General features: G+C 36.7%; 1 protein-coding gene across 1 annotated transcript; it reads left to right on the top strand.

The window, feature by feature from the left end:
• Window positions 1-242: 242 nt before the first annotated feature.
• On the top strand, window positions 243-22,216 carry LOC124172761 (zinc finger protein 235-like). The gene is made up of 7 exons (XM_046552249.1): window positions 243-645; window positions 771-908; window positions 9,994-10,161; window positions 11,398-11,517; window positions 12,101-12,220; window positions 14,933-15,005; window positions 20,433-22,216. The coding sequence occupies exons 1-7, from the start codon at window positions 478-480 to the stop codon at window positions 22,076-22,078; spliced, it is 2,433 nt and encodes an 810-aa protein (XP_046408205.1). The 5' UTR covers window positions 243-477; the 3' UTR covers window positions 22,079-22,216.
• Window positions 22,217-22,278: the final 62 nt, after the last annotated feature.

Genomic DNA, 22,278 nt, shown 5'->3' with positions numbered 1-22,278 from the left:
GCGTGGTTGAGTCATTATAAAAAAATAGTTTTAATGACAGTAGTTGGCGCAAAAATAATTTATTTATAATAATTTTTTTGTACTTCATCGGGTGAAAGGGGTTTCAAATGTTAGTATGAAAATTCGGATGTTAGGCCTGCTATATACGTGTGCCTCTAGCGGTGAGACTCGCCACTAGCAAACCGTTAATCCAAACCAATCCCTGCTTGCCGTATCTTATATAAATACAATGTGGACGAATGTTATTGATTGCTGTGTCTGTTCATTCAGCGTAGTGTGATTTATCTTCGAAGGGATTGTTAATTGCTGATATTTTTCACTTTTACAGTGAGCATTGCAAGTTTATTTCTTTCTCGTAAATCATTTAAGTGAATGCAGTTTTCTAGTTGTTTGCTGCGATCTTTGTTAGTGCAGTGTTGATGTTTTCGTTGTCGATTGAATTGGTTTGAAGATAAATAGAATTCTTGAAATTAAAGAATGAGTCGAACCACCGTGATTGTCTCGGATTCTTTAGAAATGAATTCAGAGAGTACTCTTTGTAGACTTTGTATCAAGAATAATGAAAGTTGTTTCAGCATATTCACTTCAAATGTAACATGCGAAATGCCAGTGAAAGATGTTCTACAGGATTTAGTCGGTTTACAAGTAAGTGGCAAGTTCCATTTATCGATCTTCTGAAAGCATATTTTCAATATATTCCGTGTTATGGACATAGTTTCCAATATTATTGCGAAATATGTTGAGGCATAGTGTGTTCATTAACATCTCAGGTTGCTTTGGGAGATGGCCTGCCTGGCGTTATATGTCCATTATGTTTGAAAAAGCTCATGGAATTCCGTGATTTCAAAAGGATTTGTTTTGAATCGGATGCAGAACTGAGGAAATGTCCGTCGAGAAATTGCTTCAAGGTAAGCACTTTTAATTTTATCGCATTTGACATCTGGGGCATGATTAGTTCCGGAGAATGATATAATAGTGATTAAGAAGTTAATTATGGGTTGCCTCTACTAGACATGGGAAAATTTTTATGAAAATAACTCAATAGTGTGATTGATCAATCGCTTGATGCCACGAGAAGAGAAATACAGTGAGTTATGATTGCGTGAAACTAGTAAATCCGACATTTAAGAAACAGCACTGAGATTGACAGCGATTACAGATAAAAGTTAATAGCCCTTTGTTTGTCTACAATTTTGCGAATTTCCAACACAATCTGCCTGCTTGTGACTCAAAAACCCCGAATTCACTTCCTATTCTGCAGAAAGAATCGGTCAATCGCACTTCGATCACATTTTTTTTAACACAACGCCTTGGTGTCAATAACTTACCTTTGTAATTAAGGCCTTCCTAAAGCAGCATTACAATATGAATATTCTCCGGCCTGAAAGGCTCTCGGACTAGGTCGACGAAATAGAGAAACAAGTCCAATTTCCAACGATGTGTTTCCCTCTCTGTGAGTCCTCGACGAGGTGCTTTGTAATCTCGCAGTTTTCGTTTCAGTCGCGTCAAATGAAGGAATTTCGCCTTTTGGTACAGTAATGTATTTCCAAATCAATGATGGCTAATAATTAAACCAATGATCTATTCGTAAAGCCAATCCATTACCCAAATTATAGCACCATGCTAAAGTATTCGCTTTGTAAGGTGGAGCATTTTAAAATGAACGCAAAAATTCATTATCATTTGCTGCTAAATAATTAAGTAGTGGAGTTGTTGATTATTCGTTTATTGGCTGCCGAGAATGTACACGAAAACGTATTTTTTTCTGGACCCCCTTTTTTTATTTGTAATTATGGACTGCGGGGATGTAGGTCATTTATTAATAAACGTATATTGCTGATGCTTCTTATGTTTATTTTCCATTTTCAAGGCTTATTATATGAGAAGGTGAGAGGAACAATAATTTCGAAGGTAACCAAATATTTACATGAAGTTGCAGTGCAAAAAATATCCTAGGAAACATTCGATCTAGTAGCTTTTAAAAGAAATACAAATTTATTTTTCATATCATTAATGTAAATATGTATTTAGCTTTTTGTTAGAATGTGAAACTTAATTTTTTTATTTGCATTCCAATATTAACTAAAACACACTCAAATGAAAGAGGCGAGGTTAATAGAGCATACATTTTTTGTGTGAGCTACTAACTTTGGCTCTCTAATGAATGCATGTGGAGCCACGACGTGTACAACTAAACGCCTCTTTTTCCATTACATGACACACTTTTATATTTCTGTTTCGTCACAACTGCCATTACCTCTACGTTTCAGTACAAATATCTTGGATATCCGTGAGATGCTACAGGAAATGAAAGAAAGTCAGAGAATGCTAAAATGAATAAACAAATCCCTTACTCCTAAATTATTAAGTGAAGAGACCTGTAAAGTTTTTGATGTTTTTGAGTAGTATGCAAAAACCTATAACATTTCATTTGCTTTTTATCTAGCTCCTTTGCATATAAATTTGAATTACATATTTAAAAAAAACATTTTGCCTTCTGAAGGGTTATTCTATAAATGGAAGATTGGTGCATGAAATGGAAAAGTGGCCCAGTATTAAAAATAATTTTTATAATGCAAAATATATCCTGTAAAATCAAAAGATACATTGATAAGAAAACATTTTTTAAATTTATGTGGTGTATTATTTTTGCAGCTGTTTCGTTTATTTGTTATTTGCCACATTAGGATAATAAATTTGCATCATTTTTGATCAAATTGCTATACATTTTGCTAACACCATCTATATCACTTCTTGAATTATAATTTTTAGTTTTTTTTCACACATAAAAACCATTTATAAATTTTTTTATGATTTATATTCTGTTTCTTAAGTTTTGGTGTTATTATTTGGGAAGTTTGGTTTTTAATACTGTCATAGCAAAAAAAACACCGAAATATATGTTATTATTTAAAGAGGATTTGTGTGGTGAATTTCTTTTGTTAGGTATTGAGATGTTTGTTGATGAAATATGTATTGTGAGCATCAATAAGGGTCCCAATTGTGAAGTTACCTTTTTCAAACAGTTTAATGAGAGGATGCATGTACAATAGAGCTTACACTTTTTATATTCAATTCCAACTAAATTTAAATCCAACTGGTTAGGAAAAAAATCATAAATGACCAATAGGGTAGTTTCCTTCATCAAAGAAAACGAAAGTCATTGATTGCGATTCGTTACCCACCATTACTGTATTCATAATATACAAATTATTTCGTTTTAGAAATACCAGTTTAGACGAATGGCAATGGTCCATTTTTATCCTCATTTGAAAAGGGCCAGATTGGCGCCCATGCAATGCCACTCCACGTGACGTCACAGGGACCTAGTTTCTACACAAGAAGATAGGAGTTATACGTCGTCTGAGGTTACCAATGCATGCATGAGGCGCAGAGCTCAGGGAAACATGTCTTAATAATCACTTATTAAAACTGGCTATGGTCGGAAAGTTTTCTTCATTTGATAAGGTATTAATAATCCTTATTTAAGCCAAGCGCTACCAGCCAGCAGGGTACTCAGCTACCCACTAGCAGCCTGCGTTGTATCAGCGCTCAACTCGCCTCAAGGTCACCTCACAGGGCGGCAGCGGGAACCAGAAATACGTCACATGGAGAGATTTCCCGGCATTCATACTTACGAGTCACGTTTTCGCACGCTAAAAAATTTTCACTTTTCATTTAATCGCGAAAAATAGATATCGTCATTTAAAAATCTAAAAGCGTGAAATACGTACTCCAGGAGTGATAATCTTTCGATTTAGGCAGTAAAAAAATAATAGGAAACCACCCTATTGTGTGACAACCAACTAATTGCAAATTGCTATATTGACATCCTCCCAACTTGGCAATTCTTGTGACTAATTTAGGGAGTAAACATATCAGCCTTTTGTTGTATCAGTTTCACATATTTTGCATTAAAAGTCATTTTCTGAAATAGATCCAAGAGAAAATATTACTTCACCACTACATATATTTTTCATTCTACAGTGCTTATGTTTCAACAATTTGTGAAAACAGGACTGTTATCCTCGTATATGGTTGTTAGCTTTTTTATATCTATACACAAGTCTTCTAAAAGTCATTTTCTGAAATAGATCCAAGAGAAAATATTACTTCACCACTACATATATTTTTCATTCTACAGTGCTTATGTTTCAACAATTTGTGAAAACAGGACTGTTATCCTCGTATATGGTTGTTAGCTTTTTTATATCTATACACAAGTCTTCTAAAACTGGAATTGTCCACTGTATCTCACAAAAACCTTCGCTGATAAGTTTCACTTCTGTTGAGGATATTGATGCAATTGACTGTTTTCTTGTACTCCGTGACACAGTGCAGTGAAATGCTTCCACTTCAAAACCCAATGTAGACTTTTCATCTTATGAAACTGTATTCAGCCCATTCGGTATCAGCAAAAACTCAGGGCTGAATCATTCCTTGGAAAAAACTTGCAATCAAGTGCACCTTTAATATACCAAAGTGCTCTTTGAACACATTCACTAGGGCTGATGCCGATTGGTGTCACGCTGGTGTTGTTCCCAGAGATCCCTGGTACTACTTGGCGTAAACCGAAGAGACAAAAAAAAGAACGTGAATGTGTTAAGATCTCTCCATAGTCCTACACTGGGTCTTTTCTGATACTTTCTAAATGAAGCAACACCCAGAGACAATTAACTTCTAGAAATAGACATCAAGTACGTATAACATCCAATGAGGTCATTTTGTGGTTTGTCAGTTATTGTAGGCTCATTCTCAAAATCAGTAGCACAAAATTTTTCTTCAATTGGCGATTTGCCATCAGACATATTAAATCTACTCAGCATATCTCCCAGGCACTTCTATTAAGATAAGTACGCACTAGGTTTATTCATGTCTATCTTAATTCCTAGGTAGAATTTTAAATTCTACAGATCAGTCATCTTAAATATTCCAGTAGTTTCCTTTTCGCAAGACTAAACTCTTCATCACTCTTTCAGCCGATAAGCAAATCATCAGCATGAAGTAGAATATAAATCACAATACGTAGCTACCTCAGTGTAGACAAGAAGACATTTATCATGCTTTGAGTGAACCAAACCAAGGCTTTGTACTTAGTTATCAATGCAGCTATTCCATGCCTTGGGGGCTGGCTTTTGTCCTTACAATGGTTCATGGAGTTAGCACACCAAGTTTCCTTTGACAGAAACTCCTGCTGGCGGTTTCATGAATATTTCATTCTTTGAATTCCTTTGCAAAAATGCATTCTTGATATCCATTTGACGTGAAACCAATGATGTGTGGTTAACCTTTAGTCTGCAGGATCATTTGTAATTGTGTCATATGCTGACCTCTGGGAAAACGTTTTTTAAGGTTTGACCATTGCTCGACTGCCTATGGCAATTTCCCAAAAATTTTATTGCTGCCTAGGTGGAGCGGAAATGCACTTTTCCTCACCCTAGGGTTCGCTAATGCCACTTAACTCTCCCCAGCCATCCCCAAAGGTGCAGAATGCCTCCAAGCATTTCCTATCTTACTGCCCATTTCGTATCGTTTCCTTCCTGTTCCATGCTGTTAATACGCCTATGACAAGTGCCTTAATGAAGGCCCATTCTTAGGTAAGAAAGAAAGAAGGGTTTGCCTGAATTTTAAGAGTTCATTCCTCGCGAGACACTCGGGCAGGCTAGAGGGAAGGATATTTATCGGTTCTCTACTGCATAGGGTGTTAGTTAAAATCATGTACTACTGCAGCTAAAAGAGTAATTACAGACAGTTACATAAAAACTGTAGATGTTGAAAGTCAAGGAAAAGGGGCATATGTTTCATCATAATCAAGTCCTTGTCATTAGCACATCCCATGATGACTGATCGTGCTTTGTATCTTGATTTTTTTTTAATTTTTATCTTTTTTCATTTTCAAGAACCATTTTGCATCAATAGGTAGTCTTACTTCAGGCATTTCACATAGTTTCCAAGTTTTATTTTCTTCCAGTAATGATAATTTCTCTTTGTTGGCTTCCTTACACAGTTTTGCATCATTCTTCTGCTCCACATCTTCAAGTTTGGCTGGTAAATGACTAACATACTCTTCAGTTGTTAGCATATTGGGTAGCGCAATATAGCATATTGCTCCCCTGTTGCAATACAATATTCTAATTGGGTGTAATCTGTGTTTCAATTGCATCGGAAGGTGTAATTATAAGTATATATATATATGTATAAAAATATCTACTGCACTGGTGCAATTCAGTGTTCTGAACGGTAAATTGCATGCAGTAGGGGTGAAATGATGTTACACTGTTCCCCGAAGCAGGCTATTCCGTATTACACCCTGTATAACGTGCACATTGTGTTGTCGAATTGTTTTTTCTGAGATTGAAGTAACCTAATCACACGTTAAAAACATGGAATAATATCTAAGAATAAAATGAAATCTGCTTTATTTTAATTAAACAATTGCAGCCTGCGTGATGAATATTTAATTAGTTTAGAGAATAGGGTAGTTTCCTTCATCAAAGAAAACGAAAGGCATTGATTATGATTTGTTACCCACCATTAGTGCATTCATAATACACAAATTATTTGGTTTTTGAAATACCGGTTTAGACGAATGGCAAGGGTCAAATTTTATCCTCATTTGAAAAAGGCCAGATTGGCGCCCATGCGATGCCACTCCACGTGACGTCACAGGGACCTAGTTTCTACACGAGAGGATAGGAGTTATACATCGTCTGAGGTTACAAATTCATGCATGAGGCACAGAGCTCAGGGAAACATGTCTTAATAATCACCTATTAAAACTGCCTATGGTCGGAAATATTCCTTCGTTTGATAAGGTATTAATAATCTTTATTTAAGCCAAGCGCTACCAGCCAGCAAGGTACTCAGCTACCCGCTAGCATCCTGCGTCCTATCAGCGCTCAGAGTCTCGATCAAGGTCACCTCACAAGGCGGGAGGGGGAACCAGGAATGCGTCGTACGACTTTTTCCCATCATTCCTCCTTATGTGTCGCGTTTTCGCGCGCTTGAAATTTTTCACTTTTCATTTAATCGCGAAAAATAGATATCGTCATTTAAAAATCTAAAAGCATGACATACGTACTCCAGGAGTAATAATCTTTCGATTTAGGCAATAAAAAATAATGGGAAACCACCCTATTGTGTAGACGTTAACATTCAAGCTTAATATGTGGAGCACAAGCTTGGTTCATCAACAGTACATAAAGAATAACAATTATTGCAAAGGATTACTACAAATAGTTTAAACTTTCAGCGGTGCATTCATATCAACCATTTATTTCAACACTTTGTGTGCGAGGAAAACATCCTCTATGTGGTCAATTCCCGCCAATTCTTGAATTTTTTTAAGCTTGTGTTAACCTGAAGAATGATCGTAGGCTTTCCCGGCATATAAAACTGTGGAAGGTTATGCGGGATTCCCCGATCTGGTGGTTTATAAAACTTCGAAACCAGTGAGTCAATTAAATTGATTTTTCGAGACTTAACTTAAGTTAGCAGAGGTTTGCGTTGTTTACAACAACTTAGTTAATTTTTGTGGTATAAAAAATTTGTTTTCAACAAACTGCTAGTAATAGATGTGGCTTCTTTACATCAAAATTGTAAGTTATAGGAACAAAAACTGCGGAAATCCAAGCGCTCAAAGTTGGGCACCTTGATTTTACGCGCAAAAAACGGGTACTTTTTTGAGAAAAAATTAAGTACAGGAAATACTATTTAGCGGAAGAATTTTTAAAGTACATGATATAACATAGAACTAAATTCTCTTTGGTATGCTTTTTATTGCACTGAAATCGATTGCTTCGTCTAGATGCTAGAGCTCCTCAAACTCGAGTATCTTGCTTTTTTTTACAGACAGTAAATTAATCATCACCTGCTCCTGCTTTTTCCTCATCTACGACTGAAACATAAATATTATTCCATCACAATACAAGAAAGCATGGCTGTAACGTCGTAACCTACTAAATTTCCTAAACAAAAATAAATACTGAAATTTAGCGAGTCATAAAATATAAAGCTTTCATAAGAAAGGAAAGCTAGTTCATCCAGTAAGCTATATCCTCAGGAGCAACACAAGAAAAGTTGACATATATTTATTTTGACATGCAAAAATAAACAAGACTTAGAAAGCTAACACAATCACAAAGAGCTTCAAGCATATATAGCTTCCAATGATTACTTGGCATAGTATACACCTTACATCAGACAAACTGATTTGGGTAAGATGTTCATTATTTATTCCCAATAAATCATTATTATTACTATGAAACAATGACATAACCCATAACTGTATGTATTGTGAAATATGTCCAAACCAACAACAAAAAGCCGATATCCTGAATGAAATTTGTAAAGCATATAATATGTGTCCAAGGTTATGAATAAAAAATTTAATCGTAAATAAAACCATATCTTATATTTGCAAGTCACTGTTCCATAGAAAACAGATAAATGTATAAAATTTCCTATCCCTAATTGGTTGAGAAAACTGTTCAGAAATTTTTTCATACGGGAAAAGGCTGAGCTTCAAAATTCAAGAAAAAGCACGGTGCAATTCAGAAGAAAATTATTATACCCCATCATTCAGAACTCAGGGTTGGTGTAATTATGACTTGCAGAATAGCATCCAATATTTATTACACCCCTAATTTAGAACAGCAGCCTTGAGTTCCTTGGGCCTCTCCTAGAAGCTCTTTGTAAAAATTTGTCCAGGGATTTATATATCTTTTGGCTCTGCATTGGGTCATTTCATCTATCTTGTCATTGTTTCTTTTTTCGTGCCGTCTTAATAATTTTCAGAGCCAGTTTCGATGCATGGCATATTGAGTATCCCGTGTCGCAGTTGAAAATTTTGTCTGTCTGCCTTCACGCAATAGCCTTCTTCCTCAACTGGTCCCCGTATCCTCTCAATCTTCAAAGGAGTTTTGCATCGTCAAAAACAATATTTTTTGACCGCTGACTCCTGGGGGTGAGTCAGTCTAATGCAATTCTTGTGCTCCTTAATGCAGGCTTTCATGGTCCGACCAATAGTCTCCCCAATACAGACTTCACCACACTCGCAGGGGTTTAGTTGTACTCCTGGAGTCTTCAGTCCAAGATTGTCCTTGACTCTAATTAATGTACTGATTAGTTTCAAAGGTATCTTATTGTCTCAATTTGATTTCTTTCCCAGAATCCTCGATATGTTCCTTGATACATATAGTGTAGATGAATGGGAGGCAAGCCCTCACGACTGGTTTCCTTTTTTATCCACTGTCCAACTAAGGACGGCCATGTTTTCGTGATAGGGTTTCTTAAGAGCACGGTGGATGTCTCTTTCACATCACCCATTCTGCCAAAATGATTTATGCAGGTGTTTCAATACACTGGGCAGGCTTTCTTCATTGGCTTAGGCATGCTGTACTAAGTTTTTCAGGATCCCTTTTTTTTCGGCTGGATGGTAATGAGTCCGCCCATTCAAATAGAGATCTGTATGAGTGGGTTTATGGTATTATCAGCCTTGTTGATGTGTGTAGAATGTTTTCTTTGGGTGGGAAAGTTTTGGGTGAATGCTGCAGTCAGCGTACAAAATGTACAAAAATGTTCCCGCACTCTATGAGTTAAAAAATGTGCTATGGCACCATAGATGTTTAGACTTTATTCCAAGGGGATTCCTTCCTTCTGCACAAATAATTTTCTATCGCTCGTAAAGTATGATGTTGTCAGTACATGATGTAATAATTCTACGATATTGTGGTAAAAAGTCACTCTCAGGAGCTGAACCATGTCATTAAGGGGGAATGGTTTGAAGAGGTACACAACGTCAAAGCTCATCGTGATGTCCCTCTTTTGATGACCGTGCGGACAATTGTTTGGTCCATCAGTCAATGCTCTGAGGATGATGGCAGAGCCAGCTGTTGAAATGTGGGCTCCGACTGAACGGTTCATCTGGTTGGAATGACTTATTTGTTTATTTTGAAGAAGGAGACTTGTTAATAACTTTTACTTTCTGCACAGAGTATCAAAGAAGAGAGGACAGCTGATGACAATATGGGGTCATCTGCTGAGACAAAAGAATGCATTCAAGATACGATTGAAGGAACTTCACAGTTTGCATGCTCAGTTCAAAGGACTGAAATATTCATTCCTTTGGAAAACTGCCAATTACCCCAAGCCAACATGTTGGTAAGTTTTATTCTCATCTGCAATTATACGGTAATGTAATTGCCTTCAGTTGAACAAAATTATGGGTTGCACTACAGAAGTGGGTTTTCCTAGAGTATACTTATGCATTGGTAAGGGAAGTCACCCTCAAATGTACGAAGACCAGTTGCACAACTTTTCCAGTGGTACAATATATAGCAAAACCCTTGATATCTTTATTTGTTTGCGTGTAAGTCAATTTCTTTTGTATGACATCACTATTCTTCTGACAGATATGTCATTCATTCAATTGAGTAGGCCTGTGGTTAACTTGATTTTGTCTACTGTCTAAGTAATAGTCTTTGCTAGGCTAGAAAGCCTAAACAACGAGTATTTTTTCATGTAATTCGATCCTCGCTGTACAATCCTGCTAATCTTCTCACAGAAAGGTCGTTTATCCCATTCCTCAAATAATGGGAGTCCATGTTTTGCTCAGGTTGAAGCCTGCATCTCTATTAATTTTATTTTTTGAGAGTCCTATTTCAATCACCTCTTTGTTAAGACGATCCCAATATCCATTTGCCTAGCACACGAATATTGATTCATTAAACTGAGTGGCCTGATCGTATGCCTCACAATTGTTGGCTTCGTTACATCTCCCAGGGTATCTAAGTCTAATGCAACGTTTGTGCTCTGTGATCTTGGCTTCAATAGGTCTTCCAGCTACTCCTATATATATATGTCTCCACACTCATGAGGCATATGATAGTCACCAGAGGTCTTGAGTCCTTAAACGTCACACGTTTCCTCCGTAGATTTTCAGATTTCCTCAGGAGATTTTCATTTTTGTGTATTGTCTCAATGTTGTAATTTTTGTAGAATGCATGACAACTTCCCAGAAACGGTGGAAATAAATGGAAGAGCATAAAGAGAATTAGAGTCAAAACCTCCAGCATCTTTTGCATACCTTGTGATGTTGAGACATCTAAATTGATGAAACAATTGAAGAGCAAAATCTACCACCTCTGAGTTCCAGGTGAGGATGTTTGCTAGTTGTTACTGAGTCAAGCAAATACTGAGCCATTCCAATCCAAATTAGACAAAAAGCACCTATCAAATAAACAAGTGTATTAAAGAAGCCATAAAAATCTCAGGCATACGTTTCGACTGGGTTGTGTGGTCTCCATTGAAAGACAGGGTTTTGTTTTTTATCATTAAAAAGGTTATAATTATTTATAATATTGCTGTTATTGATTGACACTCAACATTCTTTTTTAGAGTAATGTGAAAGAGGAAAACGAACAGCTCTTCAGTGAAGGGAATTATCCTGCATTTAACTCACCGAATACAGCTGGCATTTCAAGTGAGGCTTCAGACCCTCTGGCAACTCATGACTTGGTAAGTGTACTTTTGCATTGTTAAGTGATTCAGTTGTACTCTGATACAAACCTATCCTTGATGGAACATTGCTAACATTATTTAGCAGAAGCTCATATCTGTTGTCCCACAAGTTAGTGTAATCTGCTCCATTTTCTTCATTACATTCATGTATGACCTCTGGTCCGGAATCAGCAGTAAAATACATTTATTTGATGATGGAGATGTCATAAATTGCAAAATAATGCTCACTCTAACTTTTAAACTAAGTCGTTGGAATTAAAATACTTTCATTTAAGGAGATAAGAGTGGGGCATAGAACTTAATCTGAGCAAATCCCACGTAACTGATTGAGCTGGGTCAGTGAAAGCTTGCAAGGTTGGCACATTATCAACCTGCATCCTTTGCCTTCAGAGCACCAGGAGCTAACGAGGACAGATGAGACTGAAATAGAGGTCTGAAGCTATAGTTGCACTCTTGTGACAAATGAAGCTCAAGAGAAAATTGCATAACTTTATCAATAATTTAACTTTTATTGCTTAAATTTAAATTCTCTTGATTATTATATTGCTTTTATTGATTGACACTCAACATTCTCTTTTAGTGCACTGTGAAAGAGGAAAACGAACAGCTCCTCAGTGAAGGGAATTATCCTGCATTTAACTCGCCGAATACAGTTGGAATTTCAAGTGAGGCTTCAGACCCTCTGGCAACTCATGACTTGGTAAGTGAGCTTTTTCCATGTTATGTGCAGGTTTGCTATCACAAAAAATTCAGTCCTCCCTGGAACTTTCCAAACATCATTCATCAGAAACATGCATCTTTTGTCCTGCAGGGTAGTGCAATCAGCTCCTTTTTGTTCATTGTATACATCTCTGACCTTTGCTCTGGATTTAGCAGTAAAATACACTTATTTGCTAATGAAGATATCATAGATATCAAAATAGTTTTCGCTCTGACGTTTAGGTTCTATCATTAGATTTAAACAACTTTCATGTGAGGAGAAAGGTGGAACTTAATCTGGGCAAATGCCTGGCGGTGCATTTATATCATGTGTTGTCCAATTATCCTTTGCCTTTAGAGCACCAAGAGCTGACGAGGATAGATGCGACTGAAATAGAGTTCTGAAGCTGCAGTCGCAATCTACTGACAAATGAAGCCCAAGAGGAAATTGCATAACTTTGTCAATAACTTAACTTATCTTGCTGGAAAATCTCCTCTTATATATGCAGAAGCTTCTATGGTGTGCATTATCACTCTCATTGTTGCAAAATGATCATTTTATTCTGTTCTTCACACTCCATCTAATCATATCCTCACCAAAAGTGCCTACCGTAATTTGGTGGTAGCATTACTAACTACTGTTATATGTATAGGTAATCAATTCTTGTTCAGCTGATGGTGTAGGGCTAATGTGTTACTGATCTTGATTAGGTCTGAGTTTGGGTGAACAATTAATGAATCATGAGGTAGTTACAACTTTTTTGATGAATGAAGGACCTAAATTAGTCATCCATGTGTAATTTACGTTTACTTAAGTTAACTTGGTTTTAAATAAAAGATAATATTTTTCTCTACTTTTGGGTGGTTATTGATTTTTAATAATGTAAAATTTACTGCAATGTATATAATTATTTCTTCTTAATCTTTTTACATTTGTCTAAAGTATAAATTCTTTTAAAGTAAAATATTTTCTTTTGAAGATGTTGCTATTTAACTTGTTAGGCCATTGACTTGTAAATGAATGATTTTATTTATAATGATAGCTTTTTCCAGTTGTATCGAGGGCCAAATTGTAAGAGTTGTTGCTTTTTTTTTACTCTGAGATTTAATTTGTTGGCTGTGATGTGTTACTTTATTAAAAGATTACCTTGTTATTATGAATAAAAACTTTTGGGACATGTCACTGTGTCCCTTCTTGGGTGGCCCCAACGTTTGCTGACTGATGTTGGTCGCTTTCTCAAGGGATTCTGAAGAGTTGGGAATTTAAATTCTTGTATATAGGTATCCATGTCATGTAGCGGGGGAAGAGGAGCGGGAGGTTTGAGGAGTGGGTTGCTGATTGTTTTTCCTCACTATGGGTTGCCAAGTACGGCTAATTTTAATGCCGGTGTCCGTGTTGAAATTTTTCTTTTCTTCTTTGGATATTTCAATGGCTTCTCTGACGAGTCTCTGTTTAAAACCTTTAACTTTGGCAAGGATTTTGGCTTCCTTGAGGTTAGTACAAAAGGATGGTGACAGAAATAATAAAGACTTATGTATGGAATCCCGCCGAAAGATGAAGAATCAACCCACAGGATCCGAAAACTCCTTGCATCTACGGCCTGCCAAAAATTCATAAGGAAGGAGTGCCCCTTAGGCCAATTGTCAGCGCCATTGACTCACCAACATATAAATTAGCAAAAGTACCTGGCACCGATTTTACGGCCTGCAGTAGAAGAGGCAAAGTCACACGTGAAAAACTTGCAACATTTTCTTTGGAATAGTAGTGGCATCAAGGTCAAAAAAGAAGACCTCCTAGTCAGTTTTGACATGGCATCGCTCTTCACAAATATTCCTTGTGAGGAGGCGGTAAATGTCATCAAAGACAGATTTGGAGAAAAAATCGCAAAACTGGCAGAGATTTGCCTTGAGAGCAATTTCTTCTGGTGGAGGAATAATTTTTATCTACAGGTGTCTGAAGGAGCGATAGGTTCCCCTCTCTCCCCAGCAATTGCAAACATATTTATGGAACACGTAGAAGAAACAGTAATCCACAAGCCTAAGATTTGGGTCAGATATATCGACGACACTTATAATTTGGACACAGGGAAAGGAAAAGCTTCAATAATTTTAACTTATTTAAGCAGGATTAAAGACAACATTTTTACAATGGAGGTAGAGGAAGACGGAAAACTTCTAGACTAGTCGGAAGACTAAAAGGTTTTAAACTGAGACTCATCAGAGAAGCCATGGAAATATCCCAAAGAAGAAAAGAACAATTTCGACAGTGACATCAGCATTAGAATTAGCCGTATTTGGCAACCTGTAGTGAGAAAACATAATCAACAACGCACTCCTCCAACCTCCCTCGCCCTTTCCCCCACCACCTAACACAGTTACCTGTATAAAAGAATTTAAAGTCCCAACTTTTCAGAATCCCTTGAAAAAGCGACTAGCATCGGTCGGGAAATGTGGGGCCACCCAAGAATTGACGTGGCGATATAGCCCAATAGTTTTTATTCATAATGACAAGCACCCGCAAAAGTTTTAAGGAAGGATCACCTTGTTCTTGAATGTGTGGAAGATAGTTCTATTTTGTAAAACAAAATATTTCTGTGGAAAAATTCTAATTTTAATATTATATGGTTTTAAATTCAGTAGCAGTTGATAATTTCCTTTAATAATGTTAAAAATCCTGTGCCATCATGATAAATATGCTGATTCTTAATTTCAGCCTACGTTTACCAAGGATGAAAATCTGATTGATGATTGGAAAATGACCAATGACTCCACGGCCGAGGCTACAGGTGAGTGCATTTAAAGGATTACAATTAAATGTGTGGAGAAGTTGTCGGAACTTTTTTGAAGGATTAAGGACCTAAGTTAGTCATCCATGTGTAATTTTTGTTTACTTTAGTTAACTTGGTTTTAAATAAAAGAGAATATTTTTCTTCACTTCTGGGTAATTATTGATTTCTAATAATGTAAAATTTAATGCATTGTTTATAATTACACTGTTCTGAAAATAAATAGTTCAAAAAATGCCTGGCTACAATTTAAGGTGTTTCTGGTTAATTTTGGGTCGCTGAATCCGAAAATGACCTCCGCTTTTTCTGTCACCCTCCATTTTTACGGGCAACCCCTAAATTGGGGAAAACAACCCCTTATCTAAACTTATCGCTTTTCAAGGGACTTTTACAAATTTTATATTTATATTTTAATATATATATTAATGTTTTAAGGGTCATGAGAGAGATGAACTTGACTGGAGTTGAAAAGATTTAGAGGGTGAAAATTGAAAAAAAAAGCTTTAAAAACATTGAAATAACCATTTTTCTTCGCTTTTTATTGCATATGATATAGTAGCTATTAGAAAAGATTTTAAGGGACAAATACACTCTTCATCCCCCCATTTTGTAAAGGATTAATGTAACATAAAATATAAGAGGGGTTTACGAGTGGTATAGGAGGGGGTTTAGGAGGTGGTATAAAGAGCTGCCACAAAAATCTAGAATATGGGTTTCCTTTTAAACAGTGGCATATCCAACAGGAACCAAAGGTAAATCGTGGCCGTTGTTCAGTAAAACAACCATTAAACTTGTCTTCGACGAGTCGATGAATAGCTTCCATTGGTCTGGATCATTCGTAATCGCTTATTCCCTCATCAGTCCTTCAATATCAGTGTAGAAAATCAGATCTTCATTTTCATCATCTGTTGAAAAAAATTGAGTAAGATTTGACTGTCTGCCTCTGTAGTAAGAAACATTCACCCTATCGGCTAAAAGATTCCACTGCTGCAAATGCAAGCCAAGAAGTTGTGCTTTACTCTTTGTTAAGTTTGAATCTTGTATTAGATCACTTAGGTCCTCGTGTTATGGGATGAGGTGCCCTTTTTGACTAGTTTGGGGTTCTTCTACATCAGGGCTGTAATATTCATCTCGGTGGCTAACACCTGCTTCCACTTCCAGTGTAGCTTCGTTCACTAAGGCATCAGAATCATCGAGGGTGCTTGTTGCTGGAGCTTTAGGGATAGGAATATCATCACTATGCTTCAGCAGGCGAATTGCTGACGGCAAATTCAGATAAATCATTTCAGGATTGTTTTTTTTTAAACCCATGGTGTCAGTTTGGCAAAAATAGCAATCCGTTAAACGGTAAGTGGGTTCAACTCAAACCATTGGCACTCCAAGATTTAGGGAACGATTTCCCCAGTTAAGCCATTCACAAATACTTCTATGACAACCACTTCAAACAGAATTTAGGGGCCCACGATTTGTCGAGGTCACCAATTTTACACCCGAAATAAAGGTCATTAGATTTCTACACAGTTGCAGTTATCGCTTTCCTTTCGTCTTTAAACACTAAATCTCTACAGGTGTTACAAAATAATTGGGGTGATTTTTGCAAGATCGTGGAATGATCGTGAGAAAACACTTTATCGCTTGCAAAATAACATGCTAAATCAAACACACGCAAGAAAAATAAAGAAAGAACTTGGAACATTATAATCTGACATGCAGGAAAAAGTGTGACGTACTGATTAGACCACTGGTTTATTTAATAGATGAACATCAGCAAGTGCGACTGCCAAGACACATGAAAACATGTTAAAACGTGTCAAAGCGTGTCAAAACATGTGGTGAGTAACTTTTACTGTGTATTTCCCAATTTTTCCCATGGTATTTCCGAGCATTTTTCAATGTATTTAATGGAAAGGTGTCAGCTCTTACTTCAAAAGTAAGGAGGACAACGAAGTCAAATCATGAACCCCCAAACGCTGTTACAATAATATGTTGACAAATCTGATTTGTATTCAGATTTTTTTGGCAGCTCTTTATACCACTTTCTATGCCACTCGTATACCCCCCTTCCCCTCTTATATTTTATGCTGTATTAATCCTTTACAAAATGGGGTGTATTCATCTCTTAAAAACTTTTCTAATAGCTACCATATCATATGTCATAAAAAGCGAAGATAAATGGTTATTTTTATGTTTTGTTAAGGTTTTTTTTTTCAATTTTCACCCCCTATATCTTTTCAACCCCAAACCCTTTCAAGTTTATCTCTTTCCTGACCCTGATAGCCTTAAAACGTCAGTTTTTTTTCAATCAGAAGCAGATAACATTAGTGAACATCCCTTGAAAAGCGATAAGTTTAGATAAGGGGTTGTTTTCCCCAATTTAGGGGTTGCTCGAAAGAATGGAGGGTGATAGAAAAAATCGGAGGTCATTTTCGAATTCAGCAACACAAAATTAGCCAGAAACACCCTAAATTGTAGCCAGGCATTTTTTGAACAATTTTTTTGCAGAACTGTGCTATTATAATATCTTTTTACATTTGTCTAAAGTATAAGTTCTTTTAAAGTAAAATATTTTCTTTTGAAGTCTATTGCTATTTAACTTGTTTGGCCATTGACTAGTAAAATTTCATTTATGATTTAGTGACATACAGTATTCATGGCTGTGAAGGATTCATATGCGATTCCATAATTTTGTTCATTCATTTATTTTTTCGGGCTTAACAACTGTACTTGGCTAGGTTGAAGAGTGAATCATGTCAGAAAATATTTAGGAATTAGAAACGAATAGGATGTAATATGGAATACAGAATTAAACTCTATAAAAGAAATAAATACAGCTAAGATACAGCACAACTCAATTTTAACATGTTATGTGGGACAGTTTGATGTTGTAGTTCTAAAGAATTATGATAGTGGGCATCCAGGCCACGCTAGTTTTTCTAATTATTGAAGGTTTCAGGCCTGTAGTTTTATGCACCGCTTCATGAGTGGTGAAACCTTGCCATTATTTTTTTCCATGATTGTAAGTATTTTGCCGCTCAACCCAAATTGAGTGCAGAAATTATAAGTTTGAATAAATTGGGTTATGGCTGGGTTAATATTGGGTTAATATGGTATGGCTGTAAGTAATTTATTTTCCATAAGAATAATCTTGTGGCTTTACACTTCAACCCTTTGCTCTCAGCCCGTGTACCAGTAGTTCGTTGAGAATTTATTGTTTTAATTTTTGAACGGAAAAGTATGTTAGTGGGACGTTACTCGACACTTAGGTGATAGTGATAAGTCAACCTGGAAAAATGTTAATGTTACCCTTATAACATTCTTTTACAATGGTGGTCCCAAATGGACAATATAAGGGAATAATTTAGATTTTTTAAGAAATTTACTTTTTAATCATACTTGAATCATCTCAGACTTGATTCATGGTGGTTTTATTCCTTCTTTTTCACTGAAAATATGTTGTGAATTTGGAGATAAAAATGCAAGAATTGTCACCTCTTCCATGGAATATGTGATATCAGTTGCTACGTAACTAATTAAAAATTATTTCCTTATTGGTGTCACAATTAGTACCCACCAAAGCAAAATCATACTGAAATTCTGTAGCAATTTCATCATTCAAGGATTAATAATACTTACAGATTTTGTAATGGGGCCTCTCGTCTGGCAATACTTACTAGTCTTATTCGACCAGAGTCCCATCCACCACTTGGGCTCACAGATAGCCAACAGTGGAGAAATTAAGATAAGGATGAAAGAAAAAAACTGTTCTCCAGACTTCCTCCTGTCCATCAATAAAATACACAATTTTGGTGATACGCAGTAACAAAATTGAGGAAATTTATTTATCTTTAATGTGATGCAGAACAAAAAACACCACAATAATGCATTTTTTCCACATCAGACCATTAATAATCCAACCCACAGGCAAAAGAAATAGCTCTTGCATAAAAGACACGTGGCCCTACGGACCTTGCACAAATGCCAATGAATTGGAAGCAATTCAGACAAAAATGTGCAAAGAATTGAATATCCCACATTCGGGTACTCCAAAAGAAATTGCGAATAGGAAAATTCAAGAATGAATTCACAATAGCCTCTAGCCACATACCTCAAACCAAATCACACTTGTATCGGCACACACAAACCACCACACAATGACTTTCAGTATCAGAGCACATTTTAAGGAGAGATGTTGTTCCTTGGAACTTCAAAGGCAAAGAGAGCAACGGCTTACCAAGCTCTTCCCTCCTGCAGTTTTCCCAGATGGCAGCAGCAACGTTATACTAGCAGACGACGCATTCCGGCTGCAACAAGGGAGTACTGCTCTCCGGCGGGAATCCAAATCGGTCAGGCTGGCAGTCTGCACATCACACAAACACCCATCCTTTATTTCCTATGTGGTCAGACATTGGATGCAAAGGCAGGTTCCTTCTAGCCCACGGCCAGGGATGACCAGCCCCTCTAATGCAGACCTGCGGTTCACCAATCGATCCTTTGTGTTCAAAAGTCTCTACACATTCACTCCATAATAAAGAAACAAAACGCAAGATTACATTCATACACTCGATGTACGTGGCTATCAATACTTATCTCCCCAATTGTGGGGACAACGAACAAAGGTATAAAAAAGAATATGGGATTTTTAGAACCTTTTGTGGATTGGATTACGGATTTATACATTCATCATTCAAAAATACGCTCCAAGAATACCCCAAAAATAGCAACACTATAAATGGCAACAAAAAAATTCACATTACTTCATGATTTACTTACTAAAAGGATCTTATTATTATTACAAACAATAAAAATTGTTGAGTTTTTATTAGCCCTATTACCTCCCTCCTGCTCTCATCTCCAAACTTCCAGGAGTCATTCTCCAATCTAAATACCCGTTACAATTTAAATTTACTGTTGTGCTCTTGTGTAGGAGGATGAAAAAACTCAATATTTTTATTGATGCACACCTGAATACTTCTACTTCTACTAAAGCTTATCATTTAAATGGATACTAATGTATTTACCATCAAAAACATTGGTCTATCCTAGAGTATTCTGTAAGTGAAAAATTATTTGCCATTTTTAAATATCAACTTAAGGAACATAACAGTATGTGTAATACAAAATCACTAAACAAACATTTTTTGTCTTTTAAATGAGCAAATCTTTTAAAGGGCCTGATTTGGTTTTTCTTCAGCAACTTTAAGCTAGATGTGTGATAATTATTGATGACTGCATTTCATGTTAGACAAAATTGTAACAATATTTAAATGACCAGAAAAGACTGACTCCTTTTCTGCTTGCATAGTAGTCAGCTTAAAGGTTTTTTGAAAGGTCTAAGTCTTTATGTATCAAATGTTTTTTTTAATTAGGTAAATGAGTCCTAGATTTCCTTTTTGACTCAGAAATTCGTAATAGGAATTTCTTTTCCAGGGCTGTCAACTCCTGACAAAGTGCTGATGGAAACAACACCAACTTCATGTATGCTGAAGGGAAGAAATGTAAGAATTGATGTTAGCAATGACTGCATTGCTCCATCCATCTCAGTGAAGCAATTTCAATCAAAGGCTGTAGGATTCCATGTGGAGAATGGAAGGAATGTGATAGATAGAGATTTTGAAGAAAGGAATACTCTTCATGCTGATGAGATAACATATAACTCAATTCCTGACTATGCACAAAGTTATAAGAATCACATTCCAGCATCTAAAAACAGTGGAAACAGTGGAGCCACAATGACTGTTGTTGGGGGTATAGGTGACGCACCAAATATCACAGATAGCCTGAGGTTAATCAGAATAGGTGAAAGCAGAAGAAGTGGCATTGAGGCAGTCATGGAAGACAAAGAAGAGATAAGTAATTGCCAGATCAAAAATCCTAGTAGTAGTTTCAAATCAAACGAAAAGTTATATCATTGCTCCCACTGCAGATATAGATTCAACACCAATGATGATCTGATCAAACACATGGAAATTCATTTTGGTGCCAGCAATTTAAATCTTAATGATGAATCATTTATTGGAAAAGATGAGTCTTTAACAGTCCCTGCATCAAGAGAAGAAAGTAGTAATTCTTGTGAGTCATCAACCACCTCTGAGACATTAATAGGATTGAAAAGGAAAAGAGAAGGGCCGATGCAAAAAGTAAAAACGCCTGTCACAAGAATCTCTGGTGGAATGGGAGAGAAGAAAACTGTGGAACGAATGAGAAGTTCTGGTGGAGATGGGAAACAACACACAAAAAATAAGTCCTCAAAGTCCACCTCTTGTGCTAGTAACCTCCAAAATCACGAAGTAGGAGGCACAAAAGGATGGCCTTTCAATTGCCGTTTGTGCAATAAGTCGTTCACACTGAGAGGTAGTTTTGCCAATCACATGTATACGCACACGGGGAAAAAACATCCGTGTGGAATATGCAGCAAGTCTTTTGCCACAAAAGCTCACCTCACTCAGCATATGCCTACGCACACGGGAGAGAAACCTTACTCATGCAGGATATGTAGTAAACCTTTCCGTCAAAGATCACATCTCACCGACCACATACGCTCTCACTCCGGAGAGAAACCGTTTACGTGTAATGATTGCAACAAGTCTTTCACTAGAAAAAGCATACTGATCCGGCACTTGCGCACGCACACTGGAGAGAAACGTTTCTCGTGCAAGACATGTCGCAAATGTTTCATTCAGAGTGCGCATCTCGCCTCCCACTTGCAAACACACTCGGGAGAAAGCCCCTTTTCGTGCAGTGATTGCGCCAAGTCTTTCTCCACTAAAAGCACACTCATGGTGCACCAGCGTTTGCACAAAAAGGAGAAACCTTATTCTTGCAGTTATTGCGCAAAATCTTTCCCTACTAAAAGCAGACTCACTGTACACTTGCGCTCACACACGGGAGAGAAGCCTTTTTCGTGCGATTATTGCGCAAATTCTTTCACTAGAAAGGACACACTCATCCAACACTTGCCTGTACACACCGGAGAGAAGCCATTTTCTTGTAATATCTGTGATAAGTCTTTCTCTAGAAAGAACATCCTTACCAAACACGTACGCACACATGCAGAAGAGAAACCTTATTCTTAATTAATATGATCAGATATCTCTCCCTCTACCAGGAGTCCATACACTGTCATGCACACTAGGCCGGACCTTATTTTTCATAATTCAGAAAAGTTTTGTTTTCCTGGTCTCAAAATGATCCAAATGAGGTTTATATTCACGTGCTAAAATTTGGTTACTTTAAAATGAAGGGAACGCGTGCCCCAAGGGCCCTAAGTACTGAG

This window comes from Ischnura elegans (assembly GCF_921293095.1).
Source record: "Ischnura elegans chromosome 13 unlocalized genomic scaffold, ioIscEleg1.1 SUPER_13_unloc_2, whole genome shotgun sequence".
Classification (NCBI taxonomy): domain Eukaryota; kingdom Metazoa; phylum Arthropoda; class Insecta; order Odonata; family Coenagrionidae; genus Ischnura; species Ischnura elegans.
Note: the sequence above shows the minus strand (reverse complement) of the source record. Positions and strands in the feature narration are given on the sequence as shown.